Consider the following 23,697-nt stretch of genomic DNA (forward strand, 5'->3'; position numbering starts at 1 on the left):
GCTGCATTGTGCCCGCGCCGAGCGGGCTGTCGGGGCTGTGCTGCGGGAGGGCACCGGCGGAGGCTGGGGAGGAGAACTGATGCAATTATATGCAATTAATAGCATTAAACCTGTGTGTACACCCGGAGATATGTTCTGATAGCTCAGGAAAACAACGAGTACGTTTAACGATAAGAAAAATGTCAAGTGGGATTTAGATGGGTTTTCCTCTCTGGACAGCCGCATTTTACCACCAGGACGGGGCGCAGAGGGAAATGATGTTTCTTGAATCCATCACTGGAGGCGACAGGCTCCCGGGAGCTGCTGGGCTGGTTCGGACCCGGCTCCTTGAGGTTTCCGTGCTTTCAGGCGACAGGACGCGGCAGCCTCCGTAGAGGCAGGAGAGGGGCCGGCGGCGACCACCGCCCCCGGGCAGCGCTGAGCCCCGCGTCCCCTCCGCCCCGGGCAGCGCTGAGCCCCGCTCTCCTCGCCCCGTGTCCCCTCAGCCCCGGGCAGGCTGAGCCCCGCTCTCCTCGCCCCGTGTCCCCTCAGCCCCGGGCAGGCTGAGCCCCGCTCTCCTCGCCCCGTGTCCCCTGAGCCCCGCTCTCCTCGCCCCGTGTCCCCTCAGCCCCGGGCAGGCTGAGCCCCGCTCTCCTCGCCCCGTGTCCCCTCAGCCCCGGGCAGGCTGAGCCCCGCTCTCCTCGCCCCGTGTCCCCTCAGCCCCGGGCAGGCTGAGCCCCGCTCTCCTCGCCCCGTGTCCCCTCAGCCCCGGGCAGGCTGAGCCCCGCTCTCCTCGCCCCGTGTCCCCTCAGCCCCGCTCTCCTCGCCCCGTGTCCCCTCAGCCCCGGGCAGGCTGAGCCCCGCTCTCCTCGCCCCGTGTCCCCTCAGCCCCGGGCAGGCTGAGCCCCGCTCTCCTCGCCCCGTGTCCCCTCAGCCCCGGGCTCCCTCCGGGCTCCCCGGGCCCCGCGCGGGCGGTGGCGCGGCCCTGCGGCGCCCCCTGGCGGCGCGGCGCGGGGGCGGGAGGCCGGCGGTTCCCGGCCCCGCTCCAACCTGGCTTCTGGCTTGATCAAAGTCACTTGGAAGATACAGATTGTCCGCCTTCTCCTAGGACCCCCCAGCATGCTGGAGACATGCAGGAAATTGTTAGTTTTCAGCTGATTGAATAAATAGCATTAACCGACTTGTGCGCTGTGGTGGGAGGGGATGCGGGTGATTAGAGCTGCTATGCTGAATCCCTGCTTAAGGAATGGTTTTTCTTCATTTCCCCTTCTCACCTGCTGTTAAAAAAAGAATTTCTTAACCGATAATGGTATTTCCTGTGTCTTTTTTTTCACGTCCTTCTCCCACTGAGTGGTCCGAAGTGGCTCCAAATTAGATCTTGTCTGGTCCAGCAGCCGCAGAGTGACCGGGAGTGTGCTGGTCCCCTGTGGAAATGGAGACTTGAGTAATGCTGTGCTGCTGGCCTCGAGAACCACTCATAGCAGCCTCCCCTGCTTCTTGGGAAGGGCTGCCTTTCCTCCTCTGCCCTCCAAATGGATTTCTGGTGGGAAGGTTATTTGCTAAAAACTTGATTTCTGAAGGAATGGCATGGTGTTGCTGAGGCAAGGGAGTGGGTGGCAGTGCTTAGGGCTGGGCAGGCTGGGCAGCAGCTGACATGTTTCCAGTGAGTTCCACTTCAGCTCCACCTCTGCCCAGATGCTGAGGGCACTCACTGGAAGCACTTCATGAATAGTCTCTAAAGTCAGGGAGAAGGTTGGGCCTGTTTCAGTGGTGATTCAGGTCTCTCTTGGCTGCAGGTGAGCAGATTTCTGTGGTCCATTGGTGCTGGTGTGAAGAGCTCTCACTGTGGATGGCAGCTCTGGCCATGAGGAGAGGTCACCACAGAGCAGAACTGAATCCACACTAACTTTCAAACTGCAGTACATTTTTAGACATGTTCTGAAGCAGTGCTGAAATGTTGGGCATTTTTTAATTTACTTTTTTTTCCCCCTAGAAGGCTGTTCATGCTGCCTTAGGAATTGGTGGGGACCACGTTTTACTAAATTGTTCTTCTTAATTGTGTTAGTTGGAAGTTCAGTTTCTGATACAATAATTTCAGTCTTAACCTGAACTTTCAACTAACACAGAGTGTAGCAGAAGCTTGTGAAATTCTCCTTCATAGAGCCACTGCATAATTTAATTCTGTTTTCAATATGGAAGAGGGTTTTGTTGTAATGGTTTAAGAAAAAAAAAATTCAGTATGTTTGGAGTTAAAAAAAAGGCTAACAGGTCGATACATCTGTTCCTTTAAAAAAAAAGCATTCTCCATTTTTGAGACATCATAAATATGTAAATGAGACCTCTTTAATTACAGCCTAGGGCTATAAACTCACAATGCTAGAGGGGAGGGAAGAAGGAAGTAAAAGAATAATTCATATATACATTTTTATATTTTTTTTAATAAGAGAGGGAGATTGGGTCTTTGCCTCAGAAAAGATAGCAGAAGAGTGGGGCTTTTTATTGCTGAATTAACCAGAAGGTGGTGGGAACACTTCTTTTTTTGTTTATCCTACTGGATGCAGTTAGCATGTAAAGCAGTAGCGTACAACCTTCCTGGCTAATGTGTACACCAAACAGAGGGGATTTGTTACAAAGCAGTGGGTAAAATTCCCTTCTCTATCCTGCTCTGCCAGTACCCTTAATCCTGATCAGCAACATCCCCCGCTGTCTTTTGAGCTGCTCACAGCGGCTGAGTCTTAGCGTGGGTTCTAATGCAGGGACACCACAGGCCAGCGAGGGACCCCGCAAAGTCGTTTTCACTTGTGACCTGATAAGTGCACAGCACTTAACTGAATGGAAGTCTGCTCTTACTTGGCCCTGCCAACCTTTTTGTATCTTAAGTACCATTATTTTCGAGTAAGGTGATCTTGCTGCTACTTTTAAAATAGCATGAGATCGACAGAAAGGACATTTTTTTTAAATTTCAGCAGGTGGATGTGCATGTGGGAAACCGGGCCAGAGTACAGCAATCCCCGTATAGTAGGTATAGTTACTGGAAATTTAATTCTGCTGTTATTTTTCTTCCAGCCAAAATGGTCTGGTGTCAAAATGCTTATTCTGCCTTGGTGAAATTTCAGATCCATATGATAATTTTCACTTTCCACATTTAATCTTTTAATTCTTGCTGAGGCCCATGAAAGAGTAATTTCCAGATAATAATGGTTTTCCACTAATAGGCTCAGCGTTTTTTATAGCAGAAATTACTTAGAGCCAGTATGCTCACTGAAAAAAAAATTATTCTATTTGATGCTTTTATGATGTGTCTGAGAGAAAGATAAAGATGAGTCTTGCGGCAGTGAGGCGGGGAATTTCAAACACCACGTGTTATGTCATTGTATGTGGTGAGGCTTCACGTGTACAATTTTGGCTGTTTGGTTTGTGCATCAAATGTTTACTGTCCAGGGGAGTTAGTGGACTGAGGGGCTTCTCTTGACCAGAAGAGAATAAATGAGATTGGGCTGTGAAAGTAGCAAACTGTCAGCAGTAAAGGGCTGCTGGGTGTCCATCCATCCATGCTGTGTGGGGGAAGAGGCAGAGGGAGCCCGGCAGGGCAAGGATAGAGCTGTAGAGTGCTAGTGATGTGAGAACAAGTGGAATTGAGTATGGAAGTGAAAATACTTCTAGCTATTAGGGGAAGGGTGAGAGTCAGAGAGCACCTTTCAATGGGAGCCATTGGGTTTTAAAAGCAAAACTATTTTGGAAACTAAATTAGATCAGCTTATTACAGAAATTTATGGCCTGTCTGTGTGGGAGAGCAGGGGATTGTGTTCCCAGTCCTGCCTCCAAGAGCCCTGTTGGGTTCCTGCTCAGTTACGTGAGTTACTTTTGTGTAGTCTGCCCTCTGCTCTTCCAGATGGGCTTTGAGAAGCTATGCTGTGTGGGAGAAATGACAATTTGGACAAGTACAATAGCTGTGGTTCAGGTAGCTGATAGCAACCTTAGATTTTGTTTATGGTTAACTGGAGGGCAGGCAGTTGGGGTGGCATTACATGTACAATTCAAAAATCCATTACATTCTTTAAGAAAAAAAAAAGGTGCCTCAGTTTGTATCTCTCCAAATATTTCAAGAGAAATCTATATGCATGTATATATATATTTGTTTTCAGCATGCCCTTCTCCATCTGTCCTGATGTTCAATTAAAATGCAGATAACGTGTCCTGGCTTGTAAGATGGATCACTGCTGAAGTGGTGTCATGTCTAGGCTAGCTTTATCTCCTGATAAATACCTCTGCTGTCCACTGAGAGATTAAACTTCATGACTACTGAGGTCTGTTTGGGGGTCTTACAGGCAGATAAGACTGTGTTACTGGCTTTTAATAAAATGTATCAATTTATATTTGCTGAAGGACCTTCGGATGGCATTTGCTATTGAGAAGGTGGCAGTGGCATAATCAAAAGATAATACTTGTATGTGAAACTGGCTCTTCTGTTTTATAAGTATTATAATTTATTGACAGGAGTGCTTTATTGAACCCTCTTGTGTCTGGAGTGTGGAGGTGAGGAGCTTGAGCTGCTGTTATGAGACCTGTCTAGCAGAAAAGATTTCTTTCCCTGAGACTAATCCAGCAGAAGCCATGGAAGAACATTATCAGCTAGGTACAGAAATCTCAGGCAGCTTGGGTGTGTGGGATGCACATGGATGCTGTGGTCTGGAGTTTGTCTTGTTGTGAGAGCCATGCAGTCAGGGTTCCCACCATGGGGAACACTCTTTTCCTCCAGGGGGTTGAGTAGTCCTGGAATTGTTTAACTGAAGAGATGTTGAGTCGTGTAACAGGAGTGGTGAGCAGCCAGCTTCTCTAATCGAACAACTATCTGAAAAATTTGCTGTCTCTTCTGTGTATGGGGGGAGTGGAAAATAGTTTTGTCATGAACAGCGCTCTGAATAACAAACTGCTCAGTGCCCCTGAAGAGATTCATGAGGTAGAGGTTTCTGTGTGAGTCTGGGACCTTGCCTGTGGTGGTATAAACTTCTATATAAATAGGGCATTTGGGTACATATTTCTGAATCTGTGTCCGCTCACTGTTCATTAAAGTAAGGATACAACTTCTTAGACTGTACCAATCTGTCCAGTAAAAGGATATGGGAATTTTTAGGCAAATATTTTTTTCAAGTTTCAAATGTACAATATGTACATTCTAATTTGCATTTTAGATGCCATGAAAGTGACTGAAACAGCAGAGTATACATATATATGTGTGAAACATCTCTGTGCCCTGGAGAAGTGAATTCTAGAAAAAAAGCACTTAAATCTGATCAGCTTATTAGGTAGAGTCTGGAGTCCCATGCAGTTCTACTCAAAACATAAATAAGTAGAAGTCACGTTGCAAACCATTCAGTAATATGAATTATGGATTGAAACAGTTGAGTAGTTGTTGGTTTATGGTGTCTTTATGATCTGCTGTTCTGCCACTAAAGGAAAATCATAGGGTAAGGCAAGAGAGGGGAAATGTGTGGAAGGGGCCCAGTGAAATGCAAACCATGCCCACACCGACAGCCTTGCTTACACTTACTTGAACTTTAAGTGTCTTGTTCTTGTTCCAAGTTTGAGGGGCATTCCAGCCATCCCTGCCTTTCAGATCAGTAGAGCTGTTTGTGCCATGGCCAACCCCTTACCTCAGTCTGAAGGAAGGGATAAGAGAGAGGGAAAAGGCAAATTTGGCAGGTTGTGTGTGTGCTGAGTTACTGCCTATTGCTTCCCCATCTCACAGGCCTGGTTCTAGCTTCCAGACACACACTGTTATCTTGACAAAGAGCCACTTAGGTGTGATCATGGAGTGTGATGTAAAGCATGGCTTTGAAAAAGTTTTAATGAGTATTGTGGAGCAGGGCCCATCTCAATGGCACCAGTGTGTGCCAAGCTGTGTCCACAAACATTGCTTGGCATGGGGAGCATCAGTGGTGGGCCCAGAGGACTGCGAGTTTGCTCTTTAGATCGTTATAACTTGCTGCCAGTTTTCATTTGATGATTTCATACAGCTGTAGCAACATGAATTAAAACTCCAAACACCACTCCGAGCCTTCATTTCCATTTTCTAGAGTCTTTTTTTAAAGTCACAGGAAAGCTTTAATTTGCCTTTTTACAGAGGTTTTTTAGAAATGGACCTAAAGACTGTAGGACATGTTTTTCCAGAAGTAACAAGTAGTTTGTTTGGCTATAGTTACCTTAAAGAACACGATTTTTCTAGAAGGCAGGAACTGCTCAGGCCTTTGGTTTGAACATCAGGCCTCTTCCATATACGCTGGGTTGTACATCTGGCCATTAGTCATTCTGAAAGTCTGGGCTGAGTTGTGAATCCCAGTCCTTCCTGCACTGTCATCTCAGCCATTTCAAGGGCTCATTAAATAGATCTGCTAGTTGGAGGAGAGTCCAAAGTGTACCCATCGCTTTTATTTTCAATACAGAAATCCAGATTCTTCACGACACACGTTTTGTGCTATTTTTGGCTATGTAATACTCTGCCATATCTGATTCATTTAATATTTATGGGAGGTATTTTCTCTTAGAGGAAGATTAGGAAGAATCCCCATGCCCTTGTCCTTGCAAAGGCCAGGCTGTCATTGTTATTTGGATTACTATTATTTTATCTCCCAGTGTGCTCAGGGGTTTCTTGCAAGTGGCTCGGTTCAACTGCTAAGGTGGTAGAAGTGTATGTATGGACTGTGCTCAGTGATCTTTACTGTCCTTTTTGTCTTGCAGATCGAGGGATTTTAATGGCTTTCAGGTAGAAGAAAGTGGAGACAATCAAAATGAATTCTATGGACAGGCACATACAGCAGACCAATGACCGGCTGCAGTGCATAAAACAGGTAAGCTGAAGGTGGAGGTCATTGCTGCAGATGAGTGTTGGGTATTGCATGGCAGGGTGTTGTGCATTACTGTTACCTACTGCTTAATGAATATCCTTGCCCTTTAGAGGGGAGGAGAGCAGCAGAAATGGGACATTAAGTCTCATGGAAGACAGGAACATCTGCTGCGAGAGCTGGTGTATAAACCTCAAAAGCCAAACTTTCCCTTTCACCTTTCTAAGAAATCTTCAGCCTGGAGAGTCAACAAATCTGTCTCAGCTGGAAGCAGAGTGTTGCTAGTCCTGGTAGCTCTGTCCTGAAGGGGTCACAGCAGGCAACCATCACACAAGTGCTCTGAGCACAGTAATCCACAATTTCGATGGGCCAGTTTTGATTTTAATCCAGTAGCTGACCTGAGACTTGCACTGCCTGGAGACTCAGAACCTGGACAGTTGGCATGGCTCCAAGTGCTCAGAGTGCTACCTAATCAGTTTGCATGGAGATTGTAAAAACTTCTGTTTGCAAGGTGAAATTTTCAGAAGCATCTGTTTCTGAAGGGCCCTTATAATTCACTGAAAGGCAATGAGATCTAAGTCTCACAGATTTCCTCACTGTAACTGTGCTTGCAAATGCTTTTATAACCAAGTGAATCTACAAAGGCAAGGATGGAACAGGCAGAGGCCATCTTTCCCTGCTTTACCCTTCTCAATGAGCTTTGCTCTCTGGAGTTGTAGGCAGTATATATCCCCCTACATACAAGAATCCTAACAGAACTTTCATAGCAGTGGTCCTTTGTAGAGGAGGTGAGCAAGAGAATGGTTTCTCGTGTTGATAGTTCATGTGTTTATCCCTAAACCAATGCATGCATGCAGCATTCAGGCACGTAAATGCAAATTGCACACAGGTATTTTGAAGATCCCAGCTGGATCCAGGAGATGAGCTTCAAAGTTCATCTCTTTAGAGTGGTTGAGATTTTCTGAATTATGTTGGAAAAACAGAAATATGTTATTCCAGCTAATAATGTTCCCAAATCGTTTTTCCCTGTTGTTTCAGCAGTTTTCTCTCTCAGTTCAGGTCACAGCATGTTTAGAGGCCAGAGTCCTGCTGGTTTAGTTTTTTATTTGTATTAATTAAATTAAAAACCTACCTGCCTACTTGTGCTCTGGGACAGGTGCATATTGCTTCTTGAGGGAGTACAGCATTTCTCTGTTCACAGATTTGTGTTGTAGACACAAGCACCCTAAATCAAAGGAATTGATAAATAATAAGCGTAGGAATGGTACTGTATCAGTCTAGACTTTTATACTTTTTTTTTTTCTTTTATCTACAACTTCTTCCAGAGGGGCAGTGAAAGGGAAGGTGCTAACTTCCTCCTTTGGTGAGCAGTGATAGGACACAGGAAAATGGAATGAGGCTGTATCAGGGAAAGTTCAGACTGGACATTAGGAAGAGGTTCTTCACTGAGAAGGTGGTCCATCACTGGAACAGGCCACCTAGGGAAGTGGTCACAACCAAGGCTGTCAGAGTTCAAGGAGCATCCAGATGATGCTCTTAGTCATATGATTTAGTTTTAGATAGTTCTTTGATAAGCAGGGAGGTGGACTTATTGATACTTATGGATCCATTCCAACTTCAGGTATTCTTTGATTCTGTGATTGTATATTTCTCTTCTCTTAGCACTTCATCAGTCTCCATCCTTATGTTTTACCTACCATCTTTGCCTAGATGTAAGTGGAAGTTTATATTTTCTAGAATGTGTTGTAATGCAGAAATGTGTGGGGGTTTTGCGAGTTTGGCCACGCAGATGCTTTGGGTGATGTAAAAAAAAATACAGCTCACACCTAACCCAGCTGATTTTTCTCTATATATTTCCTTTATATGAGAGGATTTCAGAATAAATCAAACAAAGCCAGGTCATAGGTCAAAGAGCAGAAATAGGAATCTGTTCCTGCAGAATTGCTGGTCATAATCCAGCCTTGGTCTGTGGTGTCTCTCCCTCTTTCACCCCTCTATGATGAAAGTTAATGCATCTGATGGCCCTTTAGAGGCCTGAGGGAAATAAGAATTTGGGGGTTTCATACCAGTTTATTATGAACAGCTATCTGGTTCAGGAAAAAGTGCCCTTGACTGGCACAAATTGGTGTCCTTTTTGGCCATCCTAGCCCATAGAATGAAGAATGAATGTTAAATTGCAGACCAATTTGACCTTCTAACTGTAAGAACAGACCTTTACGTCATGTGGAGACAAATGGAGGATGCCACTCTGTTCCTTTTTCTAGAGCTGTTGGTTTCTGTACACAATTTATATTATTTTAATTAGATAAGAGAATATCATATTACACTTCTTTCAATTTTAAAGAGGTATTTTTGCCTATATAAGGGGTACTCTGTTAAACCACTAGCTTCATTTATACAAAGTGCTGGTTTACATGTGCAGCTAGGATATTTCTTCAGTTATGAAGGCCAAGGGGGAGGGAGGAAGGTCAGACTGCCTAGCATTTGTGTAGCATTCTCTGTTTTGTTTGATCTGTCTGGAAAAAAAGCTCAGGGTTTTCTGCTGGACCCAGGGGCATGATTGTGTAGCTGCTCTGTTCTGTCAGAGTGCAAAGGATGCCTGATGAGGAGGTATCCTGCTTGGGAGTGCTTGTGAATGCATGGTTCCTCCATTCTGTTTAGGCCCAGTAAGAGGAGAGGGATACTCTTGTTTTCAGCTCATGACAAAGTGTAGTTAACCAAGACAGTGGCTGAACACCAAAAATATGTCACAGAAAGCTTTGTGAAAGTGGCAATATTTGTAGTTTTGTTGGAGAGGAATGACTGGTTTTATTTCTTTTTAATATTTTGTTTTGTTGAAGAAGGTAGCATCAAGACTGCTATTTGCTTTTTCATCGTTCTGAAATCTGGTGCTGTTACCTTTGCTATAGTGGAGAAAGAGACAAACTTACTTTGACTAGATTTTTTGGAGGACACTCACCTGTCTGTCACAGGGTCATAAATTTCCAGCTTGGAGACATTTACCTTGTTCTTTGAGACAGGTCATTAGCTGGCAAAGTTAACATGGTAATAGAAAGAACAATTTCAATGAATTCACCCACTGAGAACTGGACTGCATGCTGTTATGTACATGGTAGTTTTGGGAGCAAAGCAGTACCTTGCATGGCTGTGTAAATGTATCTTCACGAATTCTGGGATTTAACTGAAGGGTCAGACAAAAATCTGTCTGCCTTTTCTTTCTGGTCTCATCTTTTATCAGTTTTTCCCAGCCTGTGAACAAACAGCACAGCTGTTCTCCTGAAGGCACGTACACTTTTGGAGTGGTTAACACAGCAGTGGTGTAGAGAGTGCACTGTTTTGGGGAGGAAAGCCATCCTTCCTTGGTGCCCAGCATCTGCATGTTTTATAACCTGGTTGGCAGCCAGTGGTCATGCAGCCAGACTGAGAGCTGTCTGCCGCCCTTCTTACCCCTCACTCCAGCCCCAGAGAAATGCTATAAATGGTAATCCATGTGCCTCTTTAACTAGATCAGGTTTCAACACAGGGTCAGGACAGGCTTCTTTCTTCCCAGCTCTGTGACTTGTGAGACACCCACAATATCCTTGCTGACTTCTGTTCCAGGATCAAGGTTGTGTTTTACCTTCATCTTTTTTAGTGCTTTAAAGCTACAAACCCAAAACTTGTATATGATCAGCTAGTTAGGAAATGAAGTGTGTGTTAAGAAGTGTTCCAGAATAGATGAAAGGGCAAACCGAAGAGGTGGCTGTGTATTTATGCTTAAAAAAACCCCAGACTTCTGTGGAAGGCTGGAACAGCTTGTGTGGTCTCTTTGTAGCTTATTCCCTCAGTATTTGTAAGTGTATGTGCTTTAAAATCAAACATAGCTTTTTTGATGTACAGTGGAAAAAGCCAAAGTAACAGGCTTTCCTAATACATGCAATTAGTTTCTCATGGCACAGGAGACTCTTCAGGGTATGTTGAAGGAAGCTGGATCTTCAGGGTGCAGGCTTTTTTCTTGAACTCTGTCCATACAAACAAAAACACAGAATGATTTTTGTGCACAGCGAAGGTCTGATAGCCCCCAAGAAGTGCCCTATTTGAGGCTGCAATAATAATCTGTTTATGTTCTGAGTATTTGTGGCTTGGGTGGCTCTGGCACCATGTCCACCATGGAGCTTCAGGGCAGTAGGAGCTGGCTCAGATGGGCACAGAGCTGATTTTGAGAGCTTCCCTTCTGCCCAGGACCCAGGCACAGCCTTCTGAAGGAGCACAGAAAATCCCAAAAAGAATGGACTGGGTTTCTTAAACCATTCTTCATAACAGACCACAGGTGTGGCTTTAACGAAACACTGCCCATTGGTTTTTTAAGGTGTTTTTGTAAGGTATTTTGTAAGCAAATACCAGGCAAAATCACTGAGTTGGGTCACGTCTCTCTATTCTTATCACTTGAAAAACTTATAGCTGTTTTAAATCTAGGGACTTCTAGCTTTTGTGTTTCTGTTTCTTGTCAGTTTGTAAAGTTTCCTTATCTCTCTTCTGAAATTCTTGAAAAGAGGAAGATGGAAAAAATCTTTCTATATTTCAATTACAAGGAAGCTGCCCCTTTTCTGAATGATTGTGTGATACCTTCCTGCCACGCTGAGCACAGTTATCAGGCCCTGTACTAAAGCTGTGCTGAAATTTTAGTAGCAGTTTAAGGGGAAGCATGAAAAGGCTCTCTGGTGTCAGAAGTATTAGGTTGTGGTGGGAACAGGGGAAGTTGTTTCTGCTGCTTGTGTCACGGTACATCAGGACACATTGAGAAATATCATCAAATGATGCTGGATCACTCAGGCAACCCCACTTAATTGGAGGCACACGTCACACAGCTGATTTCTAGAAACAGATTAGCATTTCTCCCCTCTTTCCTTCCAGAAAGCTTGCTGAATTGCTGCAGTTGCAAGGCTTTATAATGCCTATCCAGCCATTCAGAGAGATATGCTAGAAGTTGTAATTGCTGTGTGGTTTTGTTGATATTTTCTTGCTCAAATTGGAAACAAGCAGGCCTATTTCTTTCATCATTCAGCAACTGGGTTTTTGGTCGCTTGCAATTCAGAGGAAAATAGAATTCTTTGTATATTTGCATAACTGTTTTTACGTGCTGAAATGTTTGAACTAATTCTTCTGCTCTTCAGTGTTATTGTTGCAGACTCATGTAAATGCTCAGCAGTCCTAAACATGTCATTTTTAGTATACTTTGGACTGGTTAACAAGGACTGCTGTGAAAATACAGCTGAAAAGATTTTAATAAAACTTCATGAAAATTTCATTCTTGAAGAACTTTGAAAATGAGAAGTATTCTTATGAAGGGCGTGTTTATTTAGGATACACATTTTTTGGTTGTAGTCTAAAGTGTTACAGGGATTTTTAACAGCAAAATACGAAATAACATATAACAGTAAGGCTAATGGTGAAAAATACCTTTTCCATAAAAAGACATTTGATGGGCCTCAAGTCTTACAGTTCTTTGGTTGAATGGTCCATCAATGCCGTGTTAGTAGCTGTATTTTTTTGGAGGTTTTTTTTTCTGAGACGTATAGCCACAAATTCTTTTGTGCTCAGTCTGTTGGAATATTCCTCTGCTAGAGTTAAGTATGTGTAGGAAAAACTGACAGCAGACCAGCTTTCCTGGCTCCTCTAGTCCATTTAGAGACTTGTCAGTCAACATTCCTGCCCTATTAGATCCTGCATCCTTGTAGGGAAGCCACAAGGGAAAGAGCAAAGAGGCAACTTGCTAGAAGCACTTCTAAGGGGGTGGGGGAAGAAAGCACCTTCTTGTTGTTTGCAGTATTTGGCTGGTTTGTTTATCTGACAAGATTCCAGTGGGAGGAATATAAGCCATCATATTGTGAGGTGGAATGGTAAAGTTGTGGTGGGTTCACTTTTCCCACTCTCAGTTCCGTTGCTTGCTTTACTGCAGCACCTGTCCTCAAGGGCCTGGGGTATTAGTATTCTTAATATTAGTTTTGTTATTATTCTAAGTATTTCCATTTCCATTTCAAAATGGAAGATACACTTACACTGAAGACCTCTAGTATCCACAATATTTGGTATAATTTTTTTCTTTTCTGTGCAGCTAACCAATCTGGCCTGTTGTTTAAAATTTGGTAAATAAGAATGAGTATGTGAAAATTCTAGAAATCTGTAAGTTGAATCCGTGGTGTCGCCTTGGTGTCAGATGAGCATAAGAAGTCGTTTTTGTCAGCAGCTGGATCAGACTGTGCAGTGAACATGTGACACATGTCTAGCTTCTGTCATACCTTTTCTGGCTCTTCCTTCGTACATGTGCACTTGCTACTCGAGTTCCTGCTCTCGTGTGCATTGTTGCAACAGCAAATCCATAGTGGGATGACTTACACAGCATTTGCACATAAGGACCATTTACCTGTCTGTAAAAGCAGAAGGTGTTTTCAAAAAACTTGTTTGCAGTGATGATAGTACTGTTAATAGTAAGACCTTCAGCTATGCAGACCTGTACCACTGTCTCTTGAAGGAGATGTCTCCTCCCTGGTGGTGTTCACTCTGTATTGCTTCTGTAGCTTACACAAGAAGAGCCCTAAATGTTGTACAGGAGTGGGTCACACAGCCACAGCCACAGGTGCTGTGGGCAGTTTTGTAAGCACATGCAAATGAAAAAGATGGATGGGGAAGCATTTTTCCTTTTGACTTCGAAATATCTCAGTAATGTCTAGCTGGCTGGTAGGACCTGTGAGAATAGGTTACATGAATTTTGCATCTTCCACAGTGGTTATCAGTTTGTGTAGTGGCCATTTTAAGTAGTCGCCTTGAGATTTTAGCTCTGCAAAGATTAAGAGATTAAAATAATAAAGATTAAGTCTGTTGATTAAAAAGTGCTATAAAAAGCACAATGCAAGAAAGTAAATTACTCAAATGAGTAAAAAAAAATTAACTGGGAAACAAAATATGTCCAACAAATGTGCTGCTGTTTGATTGGGTATACTGAAGACTTAGTTATTTTTCAAAATCAGTGAATTTATTCTCCTGAAATTTAGAAAATGAATAAGTGTATTTATTTAAAATAAATTTTAAAAGTTTATACAGTACATAAGTTGGAGGAATTGGTGCTTCCCCCCCTCCCTTGCCATCAGCTCACTTTATACTCTTGGGTGGTGTTATTTCTCTTTAAAGAATGCACTATTGACAATAATCTTCCAGTAAAGGAGATGATGTAATACTTCAATAATGTCTTTAAAACACCTTGATAAGGTAGGAACTGCATGAAAGAAAAGCACCAACCCCAACTTTTCATATGTACCTCAAATTACAAAATGGCCCATAACAGAATTATTTATGTAGACACCCCACTTTGCCTGAATCCTTCACTTAATCTTCTACTGAAAGACATTGTGAAAGCAGATTTTTTTTAAGGGTGACTGTTAAGCAAGTCTAGAACAAATAAGCCTATTTTCATTAAAAAAAAAAAAAAAAAAATTTAAGTAAGTATTATTCTAATAATTAAACATTATTCTAACAGTGCAGTAGTATTCTAAGCGTATGGCCACTGCTTTGATAAAATTAACTCCTTGATTTGTCAACATATTTAGGACTGAAACTACTGACTGAAAATCACAAGGGCATTAGAGGAGAAAGCTCTGGTATCGTTGCAATGCCTGTTGGAATGATAAAGTTAAAGAAGCCTCAGCATTGTTGCTGTAGTCACATATGGAGACATCTCATGCTAGGATGGTATGATAGGGAGATACTAATGGAAAATGGCTCGTTTCACTTGCCAAGAAGAGCAAGTGAACTGGTTACGCAAAGCAATTTCGTAATTCAGTTGAGCTGTATTTGCAAATTTAAAGATAGGTTGGAGCCTTACATGACTGAGCATGGCCTTGGAGAAAGAGCAAACAGCTGTATCTTTGTCTCCTGGTTTTCAGCCTGTAAAATCGCTGTTTGTGAGTGGTTGAGGAAAAATAATTCAGACCCCTCTTTTTACTTTCAGTCTTTATAAACCATAGTGTTCCCGATGCTCTCAGCTGACATAGTAGCAGTCCAGGTGCTGGTGGTAAAAGAAGTATGAAGACTGGACAAAGAATCAATAGGTTACTGTAAAGACATACTGCCACTAGCATGCCCTATTTCCATCTTCAGTCAGATCTGGACCACAGCCTTTACACCTTTAAATCACAGTTTTCTCTTGGGCAGGTGAGAGTGGGGTGGAACAGTAGTTTCCGATGAAAGAAGTTTAATTTTCTGCATGTTCCCTTATTTAACATAAAGTTTTATCTAAGTATATCATAAATCTACTGCAGTTATGTAGATATGAAAGGTATAGAGCAGGAAGATGTAATTCTGATCAGCAGATCTAGGGAGTGATTCTTGTTTTAGCTCTTCTAGCTTCTGTGTATAGTGCTTGAGGATCAGAATGTTTAGTCTATCTCTAACACTTTTGTAAAACTAACAGACAAGCCAAGGTTGCAATATCTTTCCTTTGCTCCAGCATATTCACATAGATGTGCATCTTCCTCACAGAGCTTGTATAGGAGAGTCAGGCAGCAGAACAAGGCTATTCGATTACCAGGCATTTACTTTTTCTGAAACCAGTACTGATTTATACACACACTTTATACTAAAAGTGTGTGAGAGAAGCATCAATGGAAATCTGCATTAGTTGACATTTTGTTCTCTTCCAGCTCATAACTGGACAGCTTGGGTTTTTTGCAGTTCAGTGATGCTGGTATTTTTTATTTGTTCCTTTTCTCGTGTGTTTTCTTGCCCAGTGTTTTCTTCATGTTAAGAGTCTGCTGGTCTTTGCTCAGTATTTACTGTTTTATTTTGAAAAAGAAGCTGCAATGGACAAAGGGGGCAAAGGTGACTCCCTTTTGTTCTGTTTTTCATAAGTAGGCATGGCTAACATGGTTTTAATCTCTCAGTGTATCTAGTGCCTCTCAAAATGCGAGCTTAATAAAATATTTATAAAGCCTACGATGGAATGAGCCATGTAAGTGCAAGATAATTCTATTAATTAGGGATCTCTCAATCTCCCAAACAGTAAATTGGGAGGGGGGGATTATCTGAATACAAAATGCACAGCTTGAGCCTTTTAATTTTTTGATAAATAAAAGAATCTTTGATATTGAAAGGGACTGTAGAGAATTGAACTATCTGTAACCATATCCAGATAAACAAAAATCACACTCCCAGAAGACAGAAAATAGCTCAATACTCCCCTCTATGCTCTTATAAAAGAAAAAGACCATTTGTTTTGAATATTCATTGCAGATGAGTTTTTAATATATGAGTATAGCTGCTTGTGGATAAGGCAAAGTGTGTGTAATCACAGTTGACTGTAAAAAAAATTAAAATAGAGAAACCACCTATTTCAGGTTACGTAATTTTCAATGTTTAAAGCATATCCTTGGTTAGTGTCCTGTATTTCTGTAACCCCCCCGAACTCTGTGGCAACCAGTGGAGGGCACGCCAGGGAGAGAGAGAGTTCTTGATGGATGGGGATCTGGAGTAGAGACCTGTGCATAGGAGGAGGAGACAGGCCTGTGGTTGGGCTCACTCACAGAGCTTACTTAGATTTTAAAGTACTAAAGGCTCTATTAATGTCTTAAAGCAAATGGCCTTGGCTGATTTGCAGGTCTTATGGTGCTGAATGAGCTATCAAATTTAGGTCTAGTGGGAACATACTTGTGCACTGAGTAATACACAGGGACCAGCCTTGTCTCCCCTCTGTTATGCTGTATCAAGGGCATCTGACAGGATCCTGTTTGCATTCTTAAGAGAGGTGATTAGTTTTTGTCTGGGAGCTGAACCCCTTTGCCCAACATGCAGGACCACCATAATTCTGCTTCTGGGTTATTTCAGTTGAAGGGCATGTAATCTCTTTCTGTTCTCTCCGCCCTTTCTCTTTCCAGGTCCCTTTCTTTCCTACTCCCCTCTTCACCCCCCTTCAGTACAACAGTGCATTTTCATTACATGTGATTGCAGGCATGTCTGGATGAATATTAAGATAAACAAAAAATAGTCTGAATCTGCCAAAGCACCTAGTCATGAAATCTTGTCTCAAGGATCAGAGTCAGATATTCACCAGAGTTAGAAAAGTCGTGTAGGCATGGGTCTGCTCCCTTCATCAGCCATTATCAATTGGTTTGGTTCCAAAGGAACTATGGTTACTGCGTTTACAATTTTGAGCATCCTTATTTTTATATAAAAATTTCTATAGCTACAGCATGGTTTGTTTTGTTATTAAATTCCTAGATTTTACAACCATATGAGAATTTTAATTTCCATTGTTGTGGAGAAAGGCTTGAAAACCTGCATCCTCGCAGCTGAAAATGGCAAGCAGATCCTGTGAACTTCAGAGTTGTATACATGTGCATTTCAAATGTCATGAGCTCTACGCAAATTTTACATCATCTGAATATCTGGCTTATCATTTGGAAAAGATGGGCTTGGTACTGAGTTTTATATCACTGGACTTGTTGCAAAGTTTTGAGAACACAGAGATTAACCTGTTGTCTAAACTTGGCTGACGTCTGAGGATTAACCCAAGAGTAAATATGTACAATATCAGAACAACAAAAGTCAGTTTTTCCTTTCGGCACCATTCTTTTTATGCACTGTGTTTTATGGAGAATAATGAGGAATATTAAAACCAAAAATATTTCTCTAAGTTTAAATAATTGAAAGTATCATTATTTTTAAAAAAGGAAGATGTTGTAAGGCAGGAGTATTTATGCTGTATTAACTGTGTCTTCCTCTTAAATTGATGGTATAGCTCCACCTTTGGGAGAAGTTTCATGATGCATTTAATCCAAAGCGGCTGCTGAGGGCAGGGCCCAGTAGCTTCCAAGCCCTACCTTTTGTTTGCTGCCACTTCCTTTGAGTTAGGTCTAATGATTGTGTGGTCACATGATTGTGGGGAGCCTCACTGTAAGTGATGACTGAAAGTCAGCATTTGGGGGGTTGGTTCATGGTCAGAACAGCAAGTGTGGTCTGAGGCACTGAAAGTGGTGGAAGTACGTGGTTTGGCAAAGAATCTCTCAGGGGCAGCTTGCCATGAGGCTAAGCATTATCAAGGAAATGTATCCTTAGTTTTAGGTCAACTTCAGTCTAGTATTGGTATGAAAAAATTACATGCTGTAACCCGTGCCCATTCCTATGGGCACCTGAGTGGCCTGCTGCTGGAGCAGCTCACACTGCTGCTATATCCTCTGCTAGTGCTCAGGTTCAAGGACCTGCACTGCATGCTTTTTTGGGAAGCCAGTGCAGCTCAAATTGTTATATAGGATGAGGCTAGTTCACCATGCAGCCATGTGTCCTCTTGTGCTGTGCAGGAGAGCAGGAGGAGAAGGCAGAGCCGTGGGAGACAGGAGCCTGTCAGGGCTGGCAGCCACCGCTGCTTGCGTTAACTGGCAGTGCTTGAGGAACAGCAGCCCAAGCTTTCTGTCCTGCAGGAGAGCAGCTGCCTCCTGGATTTAGTTTCCCCAATTGGTGTACCAGAACGCTTGCCAAGCGTGCAGCCTTGCCACATGATGGGCAGGAACGGGTTAATTCCAGAGCAAAGAAAAGGCTACCTACCATCTCTCTGTGTTTTCTTTTTCTGTGCACTGAAAAGCTCCCTGTGTTGCCAGTGTTTTCTGTCGCTAATGCAAAATTCCCAGACTCGCTGATTAGTGAAGCTAGACAGTAGACAGGGTCCAAGTGGCTAACCATGTGAGAAATTCAGTGACTGTAGGCTACTGTTAATTAACCTAGAATCTAGCAACATGGCACAGTGTCTGTGTGATAAGTTATATTATCTTCAGCAGTTCAATTAAATCAAGGAGTGAGACACAGAGCAGACGTAACTCGGCAAAACAAACAGACAACTTGAGTCAGCCTTCATAATTTGCTGCGACATCACGTAAATAAATGCAGTAACTTGTTTAGCATAGTTAAGCAGTTTGCTGCTCAAAAACTTATTTGCATGACATCTCATTCTGAATAGGTTAAGTTGTGGCAAATTAGGTCTGTGCCTTCAGTCCAATGTATTCCACAGAAAAGAGGAAAAAAATCTTTCACCAGAGATGTCATTTGTAAATTGAAATTCTACATTTGTTTTCTATAGTAACAAACTGGAACATATGGATTTCGTGTTTAAATGATTCACTTTCCATACCATTGCTGTCATGTTAGCATTTCTTGATGTGTGTGAGATAATGTTAAGCCTCTATAATTGCTCTTAATTTTGACTAATATTCTTCCATTACTTACTAGACTGCTCTAAGATACACAAGTGTACATGTGGGTTGCAGTCTTCTATATTTAGAGGAGATAAGGCTGTTGTCCTTGCCATGTTTCAATGTGGATAATTGGTTTCTGTCTCTAAAGTCATATTGAGTCTTTGGCTGGCGGAAGTGGTTTGCACCCACTTTGGTGTGGGTGTGATGACTGATAGTACTCAATTGTGCTTTAGTATCCTTCTGAAAAATAAGATCTTTATTATATATGCCTGTTTAACTCATAGGGGTCTGAATTCATATGTGGAATTAAGGTTATATTTTTGGGCCCATTGCAGAGTTTTTATTGCATGTTAAGACTTTTTGATCACTGTTTGGTGGGAAGGGAGTAACAATTTCAAGTGGTGGCTGTACTTTGAAGTGTTTGGACCAAAATTGCCACGTGTCAGCTGTTGTGTGTAACTGTCAATGTGAGTGTTGTTGTTGTCCTCACTCCAGGCAACTACAGGGCAGTAAACCATGGAACAGGCGCACAGACAGTTGCTGCAAAATCTGATGAATTTGTGTCCTAATGTACCTGCATCCTCTGCCTGTATGTCCTCACAAATTTACAAAAACAGTCTGTTCTTTATGTAAATGGAGCGTTTAAGCCAGAGGTGGTCACAGGCAGCAGTAGATGTTCCCATCTTCCCTGGAATCCCCCCCTGCCAAATGTCAGCCCAGTCCTCAGAAGAGGGGTTTGGTGGTACAGATCGCTCTTCTTGGACATAGTAAAATGGAGAGTGCAGTGGGTTTCTGTGGCTGGGTTTTGGTAGCGGGGGCGCTACAGGGGTGTCTTCTGTTAGAAGCTGCCAGAAACTTCCCCTGTCCCCTGCAGCCAATGCCAGCCAGCTCCAGGACAGACTTCCTGCTGCTGGCCAAGGCCGAGCCAATTAGGAACAATAGTAACATCTCTGTGATAACATATTTAAGAAAAGAAGATTGTTGAGCAGAAGAAATTTCAGCCAGGGAAGAGCGGAGTGAGAACATGGGAATAACAAGGTAGACACCAAGGTCAGTGCAGAAGGAGGGGCAGGAGGTGCTCCAGGCACCGGAGCTGTGGCCCTGCAGTCCGTGGTGCAGCCCATGGTGGAGCAGCTGTGCCCCTGCAGCCCATGGGGGAGCACCGGGGTGCAGAGACCCACCTGCAGCCCAGGTATCCGAAGGAAGCTGTGACCCCGTGGGAGGCCCAGGATGAAGCGGGGTCCTGCTGGAGACTTGCAGCCTGTGGAGAGGGAAGCCCACACTTGAGCAGGTTTTTCCTGGGTACAGCTCATTCATGAAGGACTGCACCCCATGGAGGAGTGAACGACAGGACAGCAGTTTGGGAAGAGTTGCTGCCCGAGGGATGGACTCATGCTGGAGAGGTCCATCAAGGACTGTCTCCCACGGGAAGGACCCCACAGGAGCAGGGGAAGGACTCCTCTCTCTGAGCAGTGGCAGAAACAACAACTGACCACAACCCCCATTCCCCGTCCCACTGCACCACTGGGGGGGAGGAGGGAGAACATGGAAGGAAGGAGGGATGGGGGGAAGGTGTTTTATTTCTCACTCTTTGGCTCTTACCCTGTTAGTAATAAATATAAGTACTATCCCCACTTTGAGTCTTGTTTTGCCTGTGAAGGTAATCAGTCACTGACCTCTCCCAGCCCTTATCTCTACTCATGAATTCTTAGCTGGTTTTTTTTTTCTTTCTCTCTCCTCTGTCCAGTTGCAGAGAGAGTGAGTAAGCAGCTTTATGGGTACCTGGTATCTGGCCAGGGTCAACCCTGGCAAAAATCTTCTGCTGTTTTCTCTATTCCACAAACCAGACTGTTCACTGAAGAGCTACAAAGAACACAAGATTCCTTAGATCTAAAATAAATGACTCTGAGAGACTGTCCCTTCAGAGGGGGTCCCTTGTGATCCCTGCAATAACGATACACTCATATGCATCAAGTACTTCTGCGATTTCCATTCAGGCTAAGGGAATATTAGGTTTGGGGTGTTATAAATTATTAGACTGAAAATCTTCTAAATTTTTTCCATTATAGAAATTGTTATGTTTCACTAATAGCCTTCTAAAAAGCAAATGATACAGAAAGCAATCTGGTAAATAACTCCTTTGTTCAGTTCATTGGCTTTGTTCATCTCCGCTTCAGATTTTATTCATACAAATTCTCTCCACTTATTGAAAACATGACTGCTTGTAAGCATGGTGGTGTTAGGTGGCCCTTCACTAGTAGCTTTGAAGATAAACCAAGATGTGTCATAGCCAGATCCGGTTCATTGTCGCTTTTTTCTAAACCATCTACTAATGAGGTGATTTTTTTCCCCCTTGTTTACATGAAGCAGAGTTTCAGACTAGACTCTTCAGGCACATGCCTTGCTTCTGTCAAAATGCTGCCAATAATTTCACTTGAAGAGGATAGAGCTATGCATGGGAAATGCTTCACAACAAAGCTGATGGATGGATCTGGCATAAGCTTTGTTTTGTACTTCTGTTCTTGGATCGAGAGCTGAGAAAATCTCTTTAATTTCCTGTTCAATGAATATAGTACATGTAATATACTTCTCAGGCAGGCTTTTTGTTGTGAGGATGTGAATGACGTTGGGGCTTTTTTGCCACAGGTACAGTGTTTAAGTTGTCAATAAATAAAAATCACAGTAGGCATTTGGAATGTCTTCTTGCAAAACTTAGGGAAGTAATTGTGCCTGCCTTCATGCTTTGATTTGTGCTGGATCTTCTTGTTTTCCACAAAAGTAACCTTGCCCTCTGTAATGTGAAAAAGAAAAGCTGGAGAAGAACCTTAATTTAAAATCATTTAGAAGGTCAGAAAGCTGTGAGAAATATATCCCAGATAGGGCTGCATGAGACATTGCAAGAAATGTCCCTGCAGGACCGGCTTTTTTCTCATCCTATAACCTACTCAAATCCACTCCACAGAGGCAGAACCCACTGGTATTCTGACAACTTTTTCTTATGCTTTATTTGGGGGGTTTTTAGCCTATAATGGAACTAACAGAATTGCTTATCTTGCCCAATGAGTTTCTAAATGAGTTTCAGTTGGGTAGTTGCATTTAAGAAGTCAGGATTTCAGTATCCTCTCTATATTTAAGTGGGTTATGATACTGTGCCTCAGGGCTCAGTTGTGATGCAGTGAAATAACTTTATGGAGGGTTAGAGAACAAACAGTTACACCAAGTCATTGAGGTCACCCCTGCTTTGGCACAGGCAAGTAGAAGGAGCAGTATTCACTGAGAGATTTGGTGTCAGGCAGTCAGGCAGGAGGTTTAAATGAAGCCTTCAAAAAGGCATCCTTTTACCTTTTACTTGTTCGATTCATAACGCAAACTGCTGGCTCTTCATGGGACCTTTTTTTTTTCAAGGAGCCTTAAAATATGACTCCTTAAATTTATTGACTTGGATTCTTCTCTTTAATTTGTATGCACAACAGGTTGACTCCTCCAACAATTAGATGATCAGCTGGCAAAGAAATGTCATTTTGAAATACAGCCCAGCTAAAGCTGTCACTGGATAGTAGTGTGAACTGTAGTCCATGTTGTTAGAGCAGAGGATGAAAACTTCATTGCACAATGCCTGTCTGCTTTTTCAAGTTCTGCTATTGTTTTAAAAATCCATGCCCCACATGTCAGTCATCTCTTGTTAAAACAAGACCTCTGACCAAGAGCATTCATTGAATAAGAATTATTCAATGTAATGTGATCCAAAAGCTCACAAACCGAGAACTTCTCAAAACCTGGCATGGGAGGAATTATTTTATTCTTTCATTTGTCTTGAAGTTAATATATGCAACTTCTCAGACATGAGCGGATGAGGGGAGGAAAAAATAGGTTGTGAGCGTTATAGTTCATCCAAATGCTTAGGAATGAGTAGTCATGTTTTCCCAAATTACGCAACTGATTCAAAAATAATTATATATTTTAAAAATTATGCCTTTGGGATTTGTGCCTTCAGGATAAAACGCTCATATCATTTTCATGTTTTTCTCAGCAATTCCAAGAGTTATAAAACTACTATTTAAAAAGATACCAACGATTCATAAATATTCTTTTTTCTTCTCGTTTCTGACGTTTTCACTGAAATGTCTAGCATCACCAGAACTGGAGAATTTAGTAGCAATATAACTGATGTAAAATTAACTCCTTCTTTCCTGTGCCTTCCCTCTACTCCTGCTAAAATGTTGGAATACTTTGGTAATGTAGACAGTGAGGGATAACTGTGCAAATAATGGTATCAAGTAAGTTTACTAAATGCCTCTAAAACCAGGACTACAGGTTGTTCAGTACAAAGGCAGAGATTAATGTGACAGTTAAAAAAATTCCTTTTCCCACTCAAATTTTAGAACAAAACTAGGTATTTTTTTTCTCTCTCAAAATCCTGCCACCCTGTTCAGGAGGGATAGGGTTCCACTCTGAAATTTCTGTGTGCCTTCTGTGCATGTGAAAACACTTCAAGTCTTGGCAGTATCCCACCACACTTTAGTTAAGAAATAATCCTCCATTTTTCATCATGCTGAAGTTGATCAGCCAAATTGCTCATGATGATACGTTATGAGGAACCGAAACCAAAGCTCCTAGAAAGGATCAGTATAGGAAATGAGCTTTTCCCTGTCGCTGTCATA

The 23,697-nt window shown here is 42.6% G+C and overlaps 1 protein-coding gene across 4 annotated transcripts in view; it reads left to right on the top strand.

Annotated features, from left to right (window-relative positions):
• ZMIZ1 (zinc finger MIZ-type containing 1) overlaps window positions 1-23,697 on the top strand; it is a 348,375-nt gene that overhangs the window by 184,237 nt on the left and 140,441 nt on the right. For all 4 annotated transcript variants that reach the window (XM_032695347.1, XM_032695349.1, XM_032695346.1 and 1 more), the window contains exon 4: window positions 6,718-6,827. In XM_032695347.1, coding sequence (XP_032551238.1) covers window positions 6,768-6,827 — 60 coding nt within the window. In that variant the 5' untranslated portion in view covers window positions 6,718-6,767. The remainder of the gene's footprint in view (window positions 1-6,717; window positions 6,828-23,697) is intronic.

This window comes from Chiroxiphia lanceolata, chromosome 8, assembly GCF_009829145.1.
Source record: "Chiroxiphia lanceolata isolate bChiLan1 chromosome 8, bChiLan1.pri, whole genome shotgun sequence".
NCBI lineage: Eukaryota > Metazoa > Chordata > Aves > Passeriformes > Pipridae > Chiroxiphia > Chiroxiphia lanceolata.